The sequence below is a fragment of the Rhinatrema bivittatum genome, chromosome 17 (assembly GCF_901001135.1).
Source record: "Rhinatrema bivittatum chromosome 17, aRhiBiv1.1, whole genome shotgun sequence".
NCBI lineage: Eukaryota > Metazoa > Chordata > Amphibia > Gymnophiona > Rhinatrematidae > Rhinatrema > Rhinatrema bivittatum.
The window spans coordinates 119585-139857 of NC_042631.1; the positions used below are offsets into that span (position 1 = coordinate 119585).

A 20273-nucleotide genomic window follows, 5' to 3' on the forward strand; every position below is an offset into this window, starting at 1 on the left:
TGGGAATTTGGCCGGAGTTCCAGAAATTCCTAAGGTTCTTCATTCTGGGGCGGCATTTTCAGTTCTGGGCGCTACCGTTTGGTCTCGCGACCACTCCTCGCACGTTCACAAAAGTGGTGGTGGTAGTAGCGGCGCAGCTACGCCGAGAAGGTCTCCTGGTTCATCCTTACCTGGACGATTGGTTGATTCGCGCAAAATCCAAGCTTCTGTGTCAGCAAGCAGTGGCCAGAGTCCTCCAGGTGTTACAGTCTCTAGGCTGGGTGATCAATTTCAGCAAGAGTCAACTGGTACCGACTCAGACCCTAGAATACCTCGGAGCTCTATTCGACACAAGGCACGGCAAAGTGATCCTGTCCCAGGAACGCAGGGACAAGCTACAGTCTCAGGTGCGGCGATTGCTCTCTCTTCACAGTCCTCGAGTTTGCGATTATCTGACGGTCCTGGGTTCGATGGCTTCAACACTAGCCTTGGTTCCCTGGGCGTTCGCTCATCTGCGGCCGTTGCAGTCGTCCTTACTATCCCGATGGCGGCCGGTCTCAGAGGAGTTTTTCCTGCCTCTTCCACTCGAGGGCCAAGCGAGATCCAGCCTCCACTGGTGGCTCGACTCCAAGCATCTATCCTGTGGAGTGTCCCTGCTGGTACCCAAATGGACGGTAGTGACCACGGATGCCAGTCTCTCCGGCTGGGGAGCAGTTTGCCTAGGAAGGTCGGTCCAGGGGCTATGGACAGCGTCTCAAACCCAGTGGTCTATCAACCGGCTAGAGACCAGAGCGGTCCGTCTAGCTCTCCAAGCCTTTTCACCGTTACTAAGCGGAAAGGCGGTCCGAGTACTATCGGACAACGCAACCACCGTGGCCTACATCAATCGACAAGGAGGGACGCGGAGTCCACAGGTGGCTGCGGAGGCACAGCTCTTGATGTCCTGGTCAGAACAAAATCTCAGCAACATAGCAGCCTCTCACATTGCCGGGGTCGACAATGTACAGGCGGATTTTCTAAGTCGTCATCACCTCGATCCCGGAGAGTGGGAGTTGGCGGACGAAGCTTTTCGGCTCATCTGCAGGACATGGGGAGTTCCCCACATGGATCTGATGGCCACATGGCACAACGCGAAGGCTCCACGATTCTTCAGTCTGCGTCGAGAACGGGGAGCAGAAGGCGTCGACGCGCTGGTACTTCCGTGGCCGCCGGATGTACTTCTTTACGTGTTTCCCCCGTGGCCGATGATAGGCAAGATTCTTCGGCGCATAGTTGCACCAGTTCCATGTGATCATGGTGGCACCGGAATGGCCGCGACGTCCGTGGTTCGCAGATCTCATCCAGTTGTCAGTGTCGTTACCCATTCGTCTCCAGGGGTTCGCGGGGCTACTACGTCAGGGCCCCGTCTGTTTGGAGGATGCGGATCACTTCTGTCTCGCGGCATGGCTTTTGAAAGGAATCGCCTGAAGAAAAAAGGTTACTCAGACGCGGTGATAGCTACTTTGCTGAGGTCCAGGAAACAGTCTACGTCTCTGGCTTATGTCCGGGTCTGGACGGTTTTTGAGGATTGGTGCGTGCAGCGAGGGGTGGATCCCATTTCCGCTTCGGTCTCAGATATTCTAACGTTTCTTCAAGCCGGTCTGACCAAAGGCTTGGCGTGCAGTTCGCTACGGGTCCAGGTGGCGGCTCTTGGTTGTTTGCGGGGTAAGGTCCGGGGAACCTCCCTGGCTCTTCATCCGGATATTTCCCGTTTTCTTCGAGGGGCTAAACACCTCCGTCCTCCATTGCGTCCCCCCTGTCCGTCTTGGAACCTTAACTGGGTTCTTTCCGCTCTAGGCTCGGCTCCTTTTGAGCCATTGAAGCGTACCACTATTAAGGACCTTACTTTAAAGACGGTGTTTTTGGTGGCAATTGCCTCGGCTCGGCGTGTCTCGGAATTGCAGGCGCTGTCCTGTAGAGAACCGTTCTTGCGGATTTCCGATTCCGGAGTATCCTTGCGGGACGGTTCCTTCCTTCCTTCCTAAAGTGGTGTCGTCTTTTTACGTCAATCAGTCAGTGGAGTTACCGGCCTTCAAGGTCAGGGACTCCACTGATCCCCAGTTCAGAGAACTGCGAAAGCTGGACGTGCGAAGGTCTCTTCTTCATTATTTGGAGGTTACTAATCTGTTCCGGGTAACCGACCATCTGTTCGTTTTGTTTTCAGGGCCAAAGAAAGGGGCCGCTGCGTCCCGCACAACGATTGCGCGTTGGCTTAAAGAGGCCATTGGCTCCGCTTACTTGGTAAAGGGTAAGCCGCTTCCGTTGGGTCTTCGGGCTCATTCGACTCGTTCCCAGGCCGCGTCCTGGGCGGAAGCTTCTCAGGTATCGCCTCAGGAGATTTGCAGGGCGGCTACCTGGAAGTCGATACATACCTTTATCAGGCATTCCCGGTTGGATGTCCGGGCTACCGATTCCGGGGGATTTGGAGAGAGGGTACTCCGAGCGGGCCTCTCTGCTTCCCACCCTCGGTAAGTTTTGCTCTGGTACATCCCAGGTGTCCTGGACTGATCCTGGTACGTACAGGGAAAGGAAAATTAGTTTCTTACCTGATAATTTTCGTTCCTGTAGTACCAAGGATCAGTCCAGGATCCCGCCCGCAGGGCTTCGCTTCAGTAACGGAGAGTCCGCTCATAATATTTTTCTTAGTTTTGCTGTTAGCTTGTTTAGCTCTCCCGGTTGGGGAGTCCGGTTCAAGTAGGAGTTTGGTGTTAGTTTAAAGTTAGAAGTGAATTTTCTAGCCAGTTTTGTTACTTGTTTGCATGGCTACTTTGACATTACGTATGACTGAGGGGCTGTGACTGGCACAGGGGCTTATATATGGCTCCGCCCACAAGTTTTGCTCTGTCTCCACCTACTGGTGCGGAGTCACAACCCAGGTGTCCTGGACTGATCCTTGGTACTACAGGAACGAAAATTATCAGGTAAGAAACTAATTTTCCTTTTTTGGCAAGGACCTAGAGCAGCTTATTAATTCCTTGGATGATGATAAGGTTCATAAGCTGCTGGAGGACCGACCGAAACAATCCCGAGTTTTTGTGCCTTCCCGTTTCCGGTTTCGGGGCCAACGTAGATATACGGCTTCTTCTCGGGGTTATCCTTCCAGGTCTCAGTCTTGGTCTCGGCCCTTCCGTGAGGGGGCATCTAGCGTAATACCCCGAAGCCCACTTCCCAATGAGATTTGGTCGGCCCATTCCCAATTTAGGGGGTTGCATCTCCCTATTTCTTGAGGAATGGGTCAAGATCACGTTGGACCAGTGTGTTCTTGATTATCCGCGACGGTTATGCTTTAGAATTTTCTCGATCTGCCGGACCTCCTATGTAGTCTCCCCTTGTGGACGTTTGAAGTGGGATGTGGTCGCCCAAACACTTACCAGGCTCCAGCAGCTGGGCGCCATTGTCCCTGTCCCAGCAGAAAAGCTTGGTGCCGGCCAGTATTCAATCTACTTCATAGTACCAAAGGAGGATTCCTTTCGCCCGATCATGGACCTCAAGCGGGTCAACCGGGCCCTCAAGGCACCTCATTTTCATATGGAGACCCTGAAGGCGGTCATAGCAGCTGTTCATACCGGCGAATACCTGGCCTCTCTCGACCTAACTGAGTTGTACTTGCACCTCCCAATTCGCTCCGCACACCAGAAGTACCTTCGCTTCCACGTTCTGGGCCAGCATTTTCAGTTCCGAGCGCTTTCTTTCAGTCTCGCCATGGCTCCGCACACCTTCACCAAGGTCGTGGTGGTGGTGGCTCTCCACCGAGAAGGAATCTTGGTCCATCCTTATCTGGACAACTGGCTAGTGAGGGCCAAATCGGAGGTTCTCTGCCGGGAGGCTGTCAACCGGGTTCTAGCTCTTCTGACCTCTCTCGGTTGGATAGTCAGCTTCCCCAAAAGCCATCTCCAGCCTTCCCAGGTGTTGGAATTTCTGGAGGCCCGCTTCGATACTCGGGTCGGAAAGGTGTTTCTGCCCCGTGCTTGAGCCCTCAAGGTCATCGGCCAGGTGTGCAACTTTATCTTGCTCCCGACCGCATGGGACTACCTCAAGGTCCTAGGGAACATAAGAACATAAGAAAATGCCATACTGGGTCAGACCAAGGGTCCATCAAGCCCAGCATCCTGTTTCCAACAGTGGCCAATCCAGGCCACAAGAACCTGGCAAGTACCCAAAAACTAAGTCTATTCCATGTAACCATTGCTAATGGCAGTGGCTATTCTCTAAGTGAACTTAATAGCAGGTAATGGACTTCTCCTCCAAGAACTTATCCAATCCCTTTTTAAACACAGCTATACTAACTGCACGAACTACATTCTCTGGCAACAAATTCCAGAGTTTAATTGTGCGTTGAGTAAAAAAGAACTTTCTCCGATTAGTTTTAAATGTGCCCCATGCTAACTTCATGGAGTGCCCCCTAGTCTTTCTACTATCCGAAAGAGTAAATAACCGATTCACATCTACCCGTTCTAGACCTCTCATGATTTTAAACACCTCTATCATATCCCCCCTCAGTCGTGTCTTCTCCAAGCTGAAAAGTCCTAACCTCTTTAGTCTTTCCTCATAGGGGAGTTGTTCCATTCCCCTTATCATTTTGGTAGCCCTTCTCTGTACCTTCTCCATCGCAATTATATCTTTTTTGAGATGCGGCGACCAGAATTGTACACAGTATTCAAGGTGCGGTCTCACCATGGAGCGATACAGAAGCATTATGACATTTTCCATTTTATTCATCATTCCTTTTCTAATAATTCCCAACATTCTGTTTGCTTTTTTGACTGCCGCAGCACACTGCACCGACGATTTCAATGTGTTATCCACTATGACACCTAGATCTCTTTCTTGGGTTGTAGCACCTAATATGGAACCCAACATTGTGTAATTATAGCATGGGTTATTTTTCCCTATATGCATCACCTTGCACTTATCCACATTAAATTTCATCTGCCATTTGGATGCCCAATTTTCCAGTCTCACAAGGTCTTCCTGCAATTTATCACAATCTGCTTGTGATTTAACTACTCTGAACAATTTTGTGTCATCTGCAAATTTGATTATCTCACTCGTATTTTTTTCCAGATCATTTATAAATACATTGAACAGTAAGGGTCCCAATACAGATCCCTGAGGCACTCCACTGTCCACTCCCTTCCACTGAGAAAATTGCCCATTTAATCCTACTCTCTGTTTCCTGTCTTTTAGCCAGTTTGCAATCCACGAAAGGACATCGCCACCTATCCCATGACTTTTTACTTTTCCTAGAAGCCTCTCATGAGGAACTTTGTCAAACGCCTTCTGAAAATCCAAGTATACTATATCTACCGGTTCACCTTTATCCACATGTTTATTAACTCCTTCAAAAAAGTGAAGCAGATTTGTGAGGCAAGACTTGCCCTGGGTAAAGCCATGCTGACTTTGTTCCATTAAACCATGTCTTTCTATATGTTCTGTGATTTTGATGTTTAGAACACTTTCCACTATTTTTCCTGGCACTGACGTCAGGCTAACCGGTCTGTAGTTTCCCGGATCGCCCCCCACCATCGACCTAGTCCCTTGGGCTTTTGCGCATATGTGACCATTACAGAGGGTTTTGTTATCCCGCTGGCAGCCGGTGTCAGAACAGTTTCAAATGGTTCTTCTGCTCTAGGCCTCTGTCATCGCAGACAATAGTGGTGGCTGTCGCTTCCAAATCTTCTGAGGGGCATTTCCCTTCTGACTCCACAGTGGATCATAGTCACCACGGATGCCAGTCTCAGATCATGCAGGGATACTGGTCTCCAGTCTAATCCCGTTGGCATATAAATTGGATGGAAGCTTGGGCGGTTCGTCTGGCCTTACAGGAGCTTTTGCCCCTGCTCCGCGGTGTTTGCACACATGCGTCCGTTACAGAGAGCCTTGTTGGCTCGTTGGAAGCCGGTATCGGAGCAATTTCAGATGCAGCTTCCTCTCTCAGCATCTACCATCAGTGAATTATAATGGTGGCTTTCTCTCAAGCACCTTCTCCATGGAATGTCCCTTCGGACCCCGCAGTGGATGGTAGTCACAACGGATGCCAGCTTGTCCGGTTGGGGAGCGGTTTGCCTGTCTCAGGTCACACAGGGGCGCTGGTCTCCAGCCCAGTCTCGCTGGCATATCAACTGCCTGGAGACCTGGGCGGTTCGTCTAGCACTCAATGATTTTCTTCCTCTACTCCGCCGGGCGGTCCGGGTGCTCTCGGACAATTCTACCTCTGTGGCTTACATCAATCGCCAGGGGGAACTGGTGGCCCTCGAGGCAAGTTGCCTTCTCGCGTGGGCGGAGCGGCACCTGGACTGCCTTGCGGCCTCCCACATCGCAGGCAACGTCCAAGCCGACTTTGAGTCGCCAGCGCTTGGGCGAGTGGGAGCTCTCAGACGCCATGGCCCTCATCGACAGATGTGGTCCCCCGCATCTGGACTTGATGGCGACCCTGCACAACGCCAAGGCTCCCCAGTTCTTCAGCCATTGGTGAGAACACTGCGCGGAAGGGGTAGATGCCCTAGCCCTTCCATGGCCAAGCAACGTTCTCCTGTACATGTTCCCTCCGTGGCCTCTCATCGGGGAAAGTGCTCAGACGGATAGAGCTTCACAGAGGCCATGTCATTCTCGTAGCTCCCGAGTGGCCTCGCAGGCCGTGGTTCGCAGATCTGGTCAATCTAGCGTCGGACGGTCCTCTTCGCCTGGGTCATCTTCAACACCTCAGCCAAGTTCCTGTATTTTTCGACCAGGCGGATCGCTTCTGTCTTGCGGCCTGGCTTTTGAACGGCGACGGCTAAGGCGGAGGGGATATGCAGAGGACGACATTTCCACTATCTTGCGGGCCTGCAAAACTTCTACCTCCATTATCTATGTCTGGGTTTGGAAGGTCTTTGAGCTGGCCTGTGTGGAAGTGGGAGTTTCTATTTGATCGGTCCCTGTCTCGCTTGTCCTCTCCTTCCTTCAGCGAGGTCTCTCTCAGGATATTGTCCGTTTTTCTCAAGGGGGGTCAAACATTTGAAGCCTCTGTTGCTTCTGAACTTGGTTCTTCGGGTGCTCTCAGGCTCCTTTTGAACCTCTTCGCCGTTCCACTCTCAAGGACTTTATGCTCAAGATGGTATTTCTGGTTGCCATTTGCTCCGCTAGGCAGGTGTCTGAGATCCAAGCGCTGTCTTGCCATGAGCCTTTCTTACGCTTTTCGGATTCCGGGGTCTCTCTCAAAACGGTTCCATCATTCCTGCCAAAGGTAGTCTCCTTTTCACATCAGTCGGTCGAGCTTCCTGTGTTTTTGCCAGCAGACATTGTGAGCCCTGGCGGGCGTGACTTACGCTGCCTGGATGTCAAGCATGTTCTCATGCGTTATCTGGAGGTCACTAACGACTTTTGGGTATCTCATCTTTTTGTCTTATGGGGTGGCCCTAACCAGGGCAAACAAGCCTCTAAGACTACGATATCTCGCTGGTTGAAGGAAGCGATCTCATTGGCTTACCTCTGTCAGGGGCATCCAGTTCCGGAGGGCCTTAAGGCCCATTCCTTGCGTTCTGAGGCATCCTGGGCGGAGAGCCAGTCAGTCTCTCCGCAGGAGATATGCAGGGCAGCTACTTGGAAATCCCTGCGTACTTTTGCTCGACATTACCGCCTTGATGTTCAGGCGCCAGTCTTTGGTTCTTTTGGGTGGCAGGTGCTTCAAGCGGGACTGTCTAGGTCCCACCCTATCTAGGGAAGCTTTGGTACATCCCATGGTCTGGACTGATCTGGGTACATGGAAAGGAAAATTAGGTCTTACCTGATAATTTTCGTTCCTGTAATACCACGGATCAGTCCAGACTCCCTTCCCATTCCTTGTCTTTCTGTCCGCTTGAAGATCCTTATTCTATTCCTACCAGGCGATCCTATACTGTACTATGTGTTGATTTATGAGGCACCGGAAGCATCCATGTGATTGTGGGCATTTATGCAAGTGTCCATGCAGAGTTCATTCACTGTTTTATCTCGTTTAAATACTATTTCAGAGTTCTCTTTTTGTGAGTTCTGCTGTTACTTGCTTGTTCCATGATGTTTTTTCTTCCTCTGCTTTGACAATAGTTATACTGAAGGGCTACAGGGTAGGCTCTGTCCTCATATAGGATATCCTTTCAGTTTTAGTCTGTCTCCACCTGCTGGAACGGAGGCTCAACCCATGGTCTGGACTGATCTGTGGTACTACAGGAATAAAAATTATCAGGTAAGACCTAATTTTCCTAACTCACTTGTGTGGAGTGGCCTGCTTGTCCTAGACAAAAGGAAATAAACAGGTAAGAAGTAATTTCACCATTTATCGCTATATTACCACAATAGCCTTTCCTGCTGAAACTTACAACTACAAGGATAGAACAGAAGGCTGGTATATTGGTTTGAACATAATTATGATAAGCAATAATCCTTGTATTTTCAGGTTGTGCCAACAATCTTGGAGAAGTTCAAAGAGAAGAAGCCTCAAGTGGTACAAGCCCTACAGGAAGCTATAGATGCTGTCTTCCTCACTGTAAGTACTTGATCAGAGCTTTAAGATTCCCTGTCAAATATGGAATGGAAGAGAAGCTTAGCAGATAGATCAGTATGTTGAGAACTGGGGAAGCCAGGGTTACAATCCCACTTCTCTCACTAGTGCTTCTTGTGATCTTGAGTAAATCCTTTCACCCTCCATTGCCTCAAGTACAAACTTAGGGCCTGATTTTGCAAAGTTATTTGCATGCTTAAAACTAGGTTTTACATGTAAATGCTTATCACCCATATATGGGCTTTTGAAAATTGCTACAGTATATGCCATTGAATTGTCAATAGTTGTTACGCATGTTAAGTGCACTTAACACTGGTAAATGACTTTTGAAATTCTTATGTATTTACGTATCCAGAGAAACTGCTTTGAGCAATTTAGATTAAATCTGGAAGGCAATTCATAAATATTAAATACATCTCTAACTCTTTGGAAAATGTATCTGTTAGTTTGTAGCCCTTTGGGGCAGGAAAATACCAACTATAACTTAATGTAACATGCTTTAAGCTTCAATTTGGAGAGGTGAGTAATTTAGAATCCATTTCCAAAAATTTTTTTTTTTAGACTACACTTCAGAACATAAGTGAAGATGTGTTAGCAGTGATGGACAACAAGAACCCAACAATCAAGCAGCAGGCATCCTTATTCCTTGCAAGAAGCTTCAGACACTGCACTCCCTCCACCTTGCCCAAGAGTTTGCTGAAGCCTATGTGCGCAGCACTTGTGAAGGTAAGGCTGGAGGAAAGTGATCTTCCTTCTGGAGCAGTCCAGACGCATGTGTTTACACTACCTGTTAGCAGATGGAGACAAAACACATCTTTTCCAGCAACTTAATCACTAATATATAGAACATAAGTTTCTTAGCGTTTAGACAGGTGGATCTAGAGCAAATGTTATGCACTTCTACCAGCAGATGGAGATGGAGCAAAGCTGACATCACAGTATATATACTTAGTTTTTGGGTACTTGCCAGGTACTTGTAGCCTGGATTGGCCACTGTTGGAAACAGGATGCTGAGCTTGATGGACCCTTGGTCTGACACAGTATGGCATGTTCTTATGTTTACTGCAGGGACTATCCCACACTACTGATGCTAGTAATAGCAGTGGCTCTTTACTAAGTCAACTTGATTAATAGCAGGTAATGCACTTTTACTCCAAGAACTTATCCAAACTTTTTTTAAACCCAGCTACACTAACTGCATTAACCACATCCCCTGGCAACAAATTCCAGAGCTTTATTGTGCGTTGAGTGAAAAAGAACTTTCTCCAATTAGTTTTAAATGGGCCACATGCTAATGTCATGGAGTGCCCCCTTGTCCTTCTATTATCTGAGAGTAAATAACTGATTCACATTTACCTGTTCTAGACCTCTCATGATTTTAAACACTTCTATCACATTCCCTCCTCAGTAGTCTCTTCTCCAAGCTGAACAGCCTTCATCTCTTTAGTCTTTCTATCCCCTTAATCATTTTGGTCGCCCTTCTCTGCCCCCTTCCCAAACTGCTGGACTACTTGTGGCACATTTCTTAGTCTGGATTTCAAACCAGCTCAGTCAGGGTCCATCTCAGTGCTGTGAGTGTGTACCATCGAGGCGTCTCTGGTACACCCATTTCTATGCAGCCTTTAGTAGGTCGCTTTGAGGGGCCTGCTCCATCTGAAGCCCCCTCTTTGGCCTCCTATTGCGTCCTGGGACCTCGACGTTGTCCTGGCACGGCTCATGTGTCCTCCCTTTGAGCTACTGTGTTCCTACAACATGAAGTTCCTCACCTGGAAAGTTATATTCCTGGTGGCAATTACTGAGGCTCATAGGGTCAGTGAGCTTCAGGCCTTGGTTATGTACCCACCATACACAAGGTTTTTTAACGATTGTGTGGTCTTACATACGCACCCTAAGGTTGTGACTGATTTCCGCCTTAATCAGTCCATTGTTTTACCCACTGTCTTTCCTAGGCCTCATTCCCACACAGGGGAATGGACTCTTTATACTCTGGGCTTTGGCTTTCTATTTAGTCTGCACAGGCAGTCCACTCAGCTCTTTGTCTTTCTATTCCAACAGGTTGGGAATGGCAGTGAGTAAACAGACGTTATCCAACTGGTTGGCAGATTGCATCGCCTTTTGCAATGCTCAGGCAGGCCTTCCGCTGGCTGCCAGTTTAACCCTGCAACCAGCAGGGGTCCCCCTTTAGTCTTATTTGAAAGCTACAGGCAGTGCCGAAAAAAACAAAACGTTACAAACCCAACACCGTGGGGCGGCAGGCGGGTTTCGTGAGGACCAACATCCTGCTGACCTGTGAGAACACCCGTTACAGGTAAGCAACATTTACTTTCTCACAGGACAAGCAAGATGGTAGTCCTCACATATGGGTGAGTACCGAGCTGAGGATGTCCGAACCCATACCAAATGTACCCAAAGGCGTGCAACAGGCACAACTGGGGTGGAATTTGGGAGAGGGCATCCTGAACCCCACTGGGCAGGCGGAAGGGTGTTGGTACGTCACGTTGTAAATAGGTTGCTAAGGACAGACTGGCCGAAGATGGAATCTTGTCTTCCGGCTTTGTCCAAGCAGTAGTGGGCTGCAACGTTGTGGAGAGAACTCCAGGTGGCAGCCCTGCAAATGTCAGGAAGCAGCACCGATCGTAGGTGTACTACTGAAGTCACCATGGCCCTCAGAGTGTGCTTTAACACAGTCTTGAAATGGAATGCCTGCTTGCCGCCAACCAGGAGGGAGAGAGTCTGCTTACCCAGTTTGTTAGGGTGGAAAGAGACTAACAATTGAGTGTTTTTCCTGTGGGCCGCAGTACGGTTTAGGTAAAATGCTAGAGCCCGTTTACAGTCAAGGGTATGCAGAGCCTGCTCTCCTGGATTGGAATGGGGCCTGGGAAAAAAGGTAGGTAGTATGATGGATTGGTTTAGATGAAAATCCAAGACTACCTTAGGTAAGAATTTAGGGTGAGTGTGGAGTACCACCCAGTCCTGCAGAAGTTTAGTGTAAGGCGGATAGGTAACTAGAGCCTGCAATTCACTAACTCTGCGAGCTGAAGTCATAGCCAAAAGGAAAATCACTTTCCATGTGAGATATCGAAGTTCAGAAGAGTGAAGAGGCTCGAAAGGTGATTTCATGAGCTGACAGAGAACCAGATTAAAGTCCCAAGAAGGGGGCCGGAGGACATAATGGAGGCTTAATATGGAGCAAGCCCTTTAAAAAGCGTTACAAGGGGTGTACTGATATAGAAACATCCCTGACACCTTTATGGAAGGCAGCTACTGCACTGACATGCGTTCTAATAGAGGAAGTCTTAAGACCTGACTCACATGCCAGAGATAGTCCAGAAATTATGGGATTGGACAGGAAAAGGGGTCAATGGACTAAGAGGAGCACCATGACGTGACTCTTTTCCATGAGTAAGATTTTTCTCGTGGAAGGCTTTCGTGAAGCAATCAAGACACGGGAAACTGGATCTGAAAGGTTATGTGGTTGAAGGTTTAACCTCTCAATATCCATGCCGTCAGGGACAAGGCTTGAAGATTGGGATGGCATAGGCACCTGTCGTTTTGAGTGATCAGGAGCGGGTCCTTTCCCAAGGGAATGTGCCTGCGGATGGAGAGATCCTGAAGTATTGGAAACCACACTTGGCGTGGCCAATGAGGTGCTATCAGGATCATGGTTCCCTTGTCCTGACGTAACTTCACGAGAATCTTCGAGAGAAGAGGAAGTGGATGAAATGCATAAAGCAGACCGGTTGCCCATGAGAGGGAGAATGCGTCTCTGGGCTGAGAGTATTTGCTGCGAATGAGGGAGCAGTAGTTGTCCACTTTGTGGTTCTGAGGGGACGCAAAGAAATCTATCTGAGAATATCCCCATTGTTGGAAGATGGAGATCGCTACCGATGGGTTGAGAGACCACTCGTGCGGTTGAAAGACGCAACTCAGCTTGTCTGCCAGCACATTGTCCACTCCCGGCAAGTAGGTGGCCCTGAGGTACATCGAATGGGAGAGGGCTTCCGCCCAAATCTGCGGAGCTTCCTGACACCTCCTCACCAGCCTGAACCTGGTCCTCAATGCGGCAAAGACCGAAATCCTTCTGATCTCCTCAGACCACATGTTCCTAACCCATCAGACACCCCCCAACACCCAGATCACACAAGTAAGAGACCTAGGAGTAATCCTAGACAACCATCTGAACCTAAAGAAATCCATTAACACAACTAAGGATTGTTTTTATAAACTACAAGTTCTGAAAAGGCTCAAACCCCTCCTCCATTTTATTTATTTATTTATTTATTTATAACTTTTCTATACCGAAGTTCAAATAACAGAGTTAATTATCACTCCGGTTTACATTGCAACCATAAAAACAATGACAAAGTTGTCTTACATAGAACAGGGGGAGAGAAAAACTTGGATACAGCTTAAGCATGGGGAGTAACGTGTCCTGAACTGATAAGTTGGCTTTTTGGGGTAACAAGGTATTCCGAGGGAGGGGTAGGAATGAGGGATTGTAAGGGGGTTGGAAGGTGGGGGGGAGGGTAGCGGAGAGTTACCCGATTTCAGGACTGTCCTTCAATCTATGGTCTTCTCCAAGACTGACTACTGCAACACTCTCCTCCTTGGGCTCCCCATCTCTTCCACCAAACCTCTACAGATGCTCCAGAACGCAGCGGCAAGAATCTTAACCAACACCAATCGGGGATCACACATCACTCCTATCCTCCGGAACCTGCACTGGCTACCAATAAAATACAGGATCTTGCACAAGTCCCTCACCACCATCCACAAGCAGCTACAACTAGATCTGCAAATCCCACTCAAACTATACTCTTCCTCAAGACCCATCAGAGAAGCGTATAAAGGAACCCTGCAAGTTCCCCCAACTAAAGCCACGCGTCTAACATCTTCCAAAGAACGAGCATGCTCTACAGCGGGTCCTGCCATTTGAAATAACATGCCCACCGACCGCAGACTGGAACCCTGCCCTCTCACCTTCCGAAAAAAACTTGACTTCGCTTTTCCTTCAAGCCTTCCCTTAACTTTCTAAACATATTCGGACTCCGCCTCTGGACTAGACGCTCCGCCTAATCTCGACGCTACACATGTTATGTACTTCCGCTGTCCTTTGTTTCTGGCTACCTTAGCCCCCAAGTTCTATTTCCTTGTTATATGTAACTTTGCTCTGTTTTAAATGGTTTATTAAGTTAATCCCCAGGTTCCTTGTAAACCGATCTGATATGAATCTATTCATGAAGGTCGGTATTAAATAAATAAATTCTGGCCTTGCGACCCTTTGGTGTCATTAGGGCACATTTGGTGCAGGTCAAGACATCGTGCTCACGTCCTAAACACATTACACATACTTTATGGGGGTCTGTGATAGACATGGTGCGGGTACAGTCCGGGCACCGACAAAACCCCGATGCCATGGAAAAAATTTAGCAGCGGTACAGTCGACGGCCAGTAGGCCGCAAAGGCCAAACTCGACGGTAATTGGGGAAACAGGTAAAAATTTACCGGAGTACCGCAGACTTATAAAAGATAGGAGGGACCCCTGTGGGGCAATTTAACTTTTAGTAATTCCGTGAGGAAAACTCCTGTCCGGAATCTCTTCAGAGCTCCTTTACCACAAGGCTACTGCTTTGTGGAAAAAAGACTGAAGGGGGACCCCTGCTGGCTGCAGGGTTAGTGCCATGCTGGGCATACCCAGTAGGGTATGCCCAGCATGGCACTAACCCTGGATTGGGCTCCATCCTGATGTCACCCATATTTGAGGACTACCATCCTGCTTGTCCTATAACAGTGAGAAATCTCTTTCCACTGACAAAACTATTAGTATACAGGATGGAGCAGTGTAGGCAAAAGCCAGCATTTTATTTCAAAGCAGTGAAGGCAAGACTGTCCCTAAAAGTATTAACTTTAAAATCCCTCAAATGTACAAGAAATGTCTTCCAAAATAACTCTCCACTTCAAATCCCAACCAGGGATACTAGGAAGGAAACAGAAAGGAGGTGATAAGGACAGTACTCTGGTCTCTCATAGGGAATGAGAATTTCTGCAGACCTACAATAGAGAGCAGTGCAGCCACTGAACTCCTGGGAGGGTCCTGGACTAGTCTAGCAGGATTCAAAGAAAGGAAGTTAACTGGTAGGACTACATTCCTCCTTTCTTACCATCTGCTAGGCCAGTCCTGATACATGGGATGTATCTAAGCCCATTGCAATGAAGGCAGGAAAAGGCTGCTTGAGAATGCCTGTTCCATAGGCCATATTTCCTTGGCATGTACATTCAACCTATCAAGTTTAATAAAGGAATGTAAGGAAAACAAAGTGGCTGCTTTAAAAATAAATGTCCTTGAAGCAAGAGTTGTAAATTTTGGCTGAGAAGAAACCTAAACACTTGTAGAATGAACTTGCGCCTTTGGAGAATGCCAGCCCTCGAGTAAATAAACAGTCTCCTTAATCCATCTGGACAATGATGGCTTAGAAGCTACCTTACCTTTACAAGGACACTCAAATAGCTCAATCAGCCCATTGATGGTCTTTAGAAAAAGATTAGTTATCTTTAGGTACCCAATGATATGGCAAACATTCAAGAAACAAAGGGATCTGTTTTTTACCATGATATTTCTTTTTCGAGAAAGGCTGAAGACACTTCTGATGACTTCTGGAAAGACAATGGCTAGGAGAAAGATTCCAAGGGAAAACACATTTCACTGAGCAAATGGCCACAGTCTTCAACAAGATATCCTCCAGAGAAAGCTCAGTTGCTTACCTTTAACAGCTGTTCTAGGATAGCAGGATGTTAGTCCTCACATGTGGGAGGACATCATCCAATAGAGCCTAGCAAGGAAAACTTGTCAAAGTTCCTAGAAACTTTGGCCAGCAGACTGAGCATGCCCAGCAATCTACTATCCGCATGTCTATGCAAGGTCCCTTTTCAGTCTCGTAACATAGCAAAGCTGACGAGCAAAACATAAAACAAACTGAAGGTAAACCCAACATTGTGGGGGGGGGCGGGTGGAATTCCTGAGGACAAACATCTTGCTGTCCAAGGAGAACACCTGTTATAGGTAAGCAACTGTACTTTCTCCTAGGACAAGCAGAATGGTAGTCATCACATGTGGGAGAATACAAAGCTCAAGGCTGTCCCTGTTAGCAGGAGATACCAAAGTACCAATGGGCACAGCTGTGGTGCTGTTGGTTGGCAGGGCACGGCTCCCACCAGGGGCACTAGGCAGGAAGAGCTGAGTTCAGGTCTGGAACAGATTGCGCAGGACAGCTGACGAAAAAGCACTGTCCTGATGCCCATCCTTGTCCAGGCCATAGAGCGCTGCAAACGTGTGAAGAGAACTCCATGTTGCAGCCCGGCAAATTTCGATGACAGGGACTGCTCACAGATGTTGCCATGTCCCACATCATGCCCACTAGGGGCCAGTCAAAGTTCTGGAAACTTTGATAGAAGTTTTCTGTGATTGGACCCCATCCTGTGATGTCACCCATATGTGAGGACTAACATCCTGCTGTCCTGTGAGAACACCTGTTACAGGTAAGCAACATTTGCTGTCTACTCTATCTCCTGCTAGTAGGTGGTGTACAGCCATATGTGTGGACATGGAAATTAACAGATAAGATCAAATTTCTCCTTTCACCTTATGTGAGAATTTGCAGAAGCCCCTTGTATGCATCTTTTGAGGTAGGGGAAACAGGATATCTTTCCATTCTTCAGAGGTTGATAGACATTTCATCTGGCATTTATAGATTTTTATCAAGGTTAATGCAGTCTTTTTTTCGGCTGATACGTACTATTGATCCTTCTATTCAGAAATCTCTGTATTGTGAAGGAGATAGGTCCTTCTTGTTTTTGAATTATGGGGGAAGATGATCCTTGGCTTCATACATGTAAGAGGCAGAAACTGGGAGATTCTCTTGAGGTAAGGTGAAGAATAAGACTGCTTTGTTTGGGGGAAAATGGTCTTCATATTTATGGATCTCTTCTCTTGACAGCAAATAAATGATTCAGCTCCAGAAGTAAGAGATGCTGCATTTGAAGCTTTGGGCACTGCACAGAAAGTGGTAGGGGAAAGAGCTGTCAACCCATTCCTAGCTGATGTGGACAAATTGAAGCTAGACAGGGTAAGTACCTATGTAGGGGATTTGGAGGTCCTTCTGAAATATTTATTGCTATCGCAAGTCCCTTAAAGGCACTAAAATTGACATCTGAAGCTCTTGTTAAGGTTTCCAAATTTTCTGCTTGAAAGTTTGATTCTGAGTTCAGTTGTGCTGGTGAGGCAGATTCTGTGAAAGAAATTGTAATGCATACAAGATGGTGGTGGTACTGTACAATGAAGTAAAATGTTTGCAGCTAACTCTACACTAATTAGCATTTCTGTATTGAAGAATGAGTGAGCTTGGCTCAATAAAATTTTAAGCTTTTACCTGAGACTTCCCACATTCTGCATGGAGTGTGAGGATCAGTTAAGAATATGAATTTACTATGCTACAACTGAACATTATTTGTACCTCATCCACTATCAAATAGATAAAAGAGTGCTGTGAGAAAGTAGAGCTGGTCTATGGCAAGAAAGCAGGAGGGGCAGTCACAGCAGAAAAAAAAGAATCTAAAGTAACCTCTGCTTCTGGAAAGGCAGCAGCAGCATCTTCAGGGGCTTCTGGTGACAAGGATAGTAAAGAAACGGGGAAATCTTCAGGACCCACCAAAAAGGCTACTATAACTAAGGTGAGCTGGGGAAAGAATGAGATGCAAATTCCCCTTGGAGCTTTTGATCTTCATGCGTGTACTTTTGAATTTGGTTGTGTATGTAAGGACATGTTTGAAGCAGCAGCATGTTATCATACTTAAGTATTAATTAAAGTTGAAAGCTTGCAAAACGATTGTTTTTAGATATTTATTTATTTTAGAAATTTTTATATACCGCAGCACGTTAAGCACATCACCTCGGTTTACAATAAACAATAATTCAGCAACAGGCTTTACATTCTAAAGAACATAGAACAAAACATGTATCCAAAAAAATTCCAAGTATGATAGAAAACATATAATACAAATAAACAAGCCTAATACAAAATTAAACAAGCCTAACTTGGGCAGTTAAATAGTAAGTAAGTATAAATAACTAGGTATTTTCAAACAATAGTAGCAAGGAGAGTCAATCTTGAATTCTAAATGTAGAATGGTGTTGTATTTCAGGAGAAACGTATATAGATTACAGGGAGTTGCCGGTGGGAGTAGTTATCGAAGTGATGTGGATAGCAGAGATGTGAAGGAGTGATTGGCAGTTCATTAGTATTTTGATACGTTTTTGTCAATAAAAATTTAAGAGCTATGAAATGGGAGCAGGAGAGTAATAATCCCCTTGGTTTTCAAGAGCCTCAAACTGACAACCTACAATGCATGTGGTAACACTATTTAAAGACAGGGAATTGTGTGTAAATGTTGGACACAGCATTGGAGACTAATATTTTGGTATCACAATGAGCTCTCTAGGGCCTGTGATACTGCTGTACATTCTTGGAGACAAGCTCCTTTCCCTCAAGCCTAAAGCGTATTTATTATTTAACATTTTTATATTCTACACATTGCCACCAGTGGCAATGGGTCAAAGCTGATTACAATAGATATGCATATAGCAGTGCAATAAAACAAATTAATAATATAAACCAGATGGAAAAAAAACCATACAATTATACAAAAGCTTCATTAAAATATAATTCTTTCATTCCCTGTACATACCAGGATCAGTCCAGACAGTGGGTTATGTTTCCCCATCCAGCAGGTGGAGTCAGACCAAAACTTCAGAGGGAGGTGCCATCTAAGCCCACACCCGCTCTATGCCTCTTCAGTATAGTTCTGACTCCAGCAGAGTGGAGCAGGGGAACATCAGTTCCCCAGTACTTTGGTTTAATTTGACATTCAGGTCTTTTCCTGACTTAACTGTATTTGTGAGGGATCAAGTTGGGGGGGGGGAATTCCTACAGTTTGCTTCAGGGCACTTGCAGACAGGTCTGTGCTGACTTTCCTGCTCTGTCTTCCTTTCCTGTCTGATGTCTACCGCCGCTTTCTCGCCGGGGTGGTAAGTGCCTGCTTGTGTTTATTCCTTTTCTCCTCACAGATTTCTGTGCTGCTGGGGTTGCATGCTGGTGGGTCCAGCCTCTCTCCCCCCCCCCCCCCCCCCCCCACTCTCGGTCACCTTCGACCCACGGCCCCGCGAAGTCTCATTCCCCAGGGCTGCTGACCACTGGGAGGCTCCTTTCCCTGGTAGTCCCTGCATATTTTGGGCGCGGAGGGGGGTGCGACAGTGCTCTGGGACCGAGCCAGATGCGCGTGGCTTTGACAGATCTTCCTTCCCGTGCTTCTGCCCTCCCTTCCCCCGCCACGCGACATGCCGTGTTTTTCGGCATGCACTGTGTGTGGTCGGCCCGGGGGTCGCCGCTCCACGGAGGGACTATGTACTGACTGCCTCCCTGGTGTGAAGGTCAGCTTCACACCAGCCAGCTTCACATCAGTCAGCACCAGACAGCGGACAGCGACCAGCCCAGTTCCCGCCGAGCGCTGGAACGGTGGCCATCTTGTCACAGGAACAAGCTACCTCCAGTGCCTCGGAGGAGGACGCGGAGGCCTCGCTTTTGGCCCTACCGCTAGTTCTGGAACCAGTATGGGTACCATATTTTCTGCTGCTGTCGGGGGATCCTCTGACCTCCCTCGTCCCACCATCTTTCTCACCGGAATTTGTGGTCCTAATGCATAACGCGTTCCTGGCCCGGATGCCTCAACCTCATCCCCCCCCAGACTTCCCCCCCCCCCCCCAAGCTGGCACTGTCGGATCCTGCCCCCGGGGGAGCCCCCCACCAGAATCTCGGGCCCCCGGGAGTGGGGACGGCAGGCCTGACTCAGGCTCCTTCTGGAGGGGATCCCACGGGACATGGGGGAACACCCATACCCGGATTTGGCCGACGATGACCCGCTCCTGGCAGCTCAGATGGAGGGTGACGACCCTCAGGTCCTGAGCATTTTCCAGAAGGAAGAGCTGGAGGATCTGATCCCGCATATCCTGCAGGAGCTGGACATTGATGCACCGCCTGATCCTCCAGGACCCACAGCAAAGAAGGGGGACCCTGTGCTGGCGGGGCTCCGTCCGCCAGCAAGAGCATTTCCCACCCATCCTACATTCCTACAGTTGCTTTTTAGGGAATGGGACTCACCAGAAGCCACACTCAAGGTCAGCAGGGCCATGGAAAAGCTTATCCACTTCCTGAGGATTTTTTGGATCTACTTAAGGTCCTGACATTTGATTCCGCGGTCTCGGCAGTCACCAAACGTACCACCCATCCCGGTGACGGGGGGGGGGCACAGCCCTGCAGGACCTCCAGAACAGGAAGCTGGAGGTGTACCTCAAGAGTGTTGGCACTGGGAGTGCAGGCGGCCATCTGCAGCTCTCTGGCACAGAGCTGGGCTCCGATGGGTGCAACAGCTTCTCACGTCGCAGGATCTGCTCCCGGAAGAGATGCGCCAGGTGGACAGGTTGGAGGCCGTGATTGCCTATGGGGCGGACGCCCTGTATGACCTGCTCCGGGTCCTCACCAGATCGATGGTGGTGGCGGTCTCAGTTCGATGTCTCCTCTGGCTTCTGAATTGGTCAGCAGATATCTCTTCCAAGTCTTGTCTCGGTTCACTCCCATTTAAGGGTAAGTTCCTATTTGGAGAAGATCTGGATCAGATCAAGAACCTT

General features: G+C 48.1%; 1 protein-coding gene across 6 annotated transcripts in view; it reads left to right on the plus strand.

Moving 5' to 3' along the window:
* CKAP5 (cytoskeleton associated protein 5) overlaps positions 1–20273 on the plus strand; it is a 300340-nt gene that overhangs the window by 86435 nt on the left and 193632 nt on the right. For all 6 annotated transcript variants that reach the window (XM_029583093.1, XM_029583094.1, XM_029583096.1 and 3 more), the window contains exons 10-13: positions 8432–8521; positions 9098–9262; positions 16531–16659; positions 17066–17263. In XM_029583093.1, coding sequence (XP_029438953.1) covers positions 8432–8521; positions 9098–9262; positions 16531–16659; positions 17066–17263 — 582 coding nt within the window. The remainder of the gene's footprint in view (positions 1–8431; positions 8522–9097; positions 9263–16530; positions 16660–17065; positions 17264–20273) is intronic.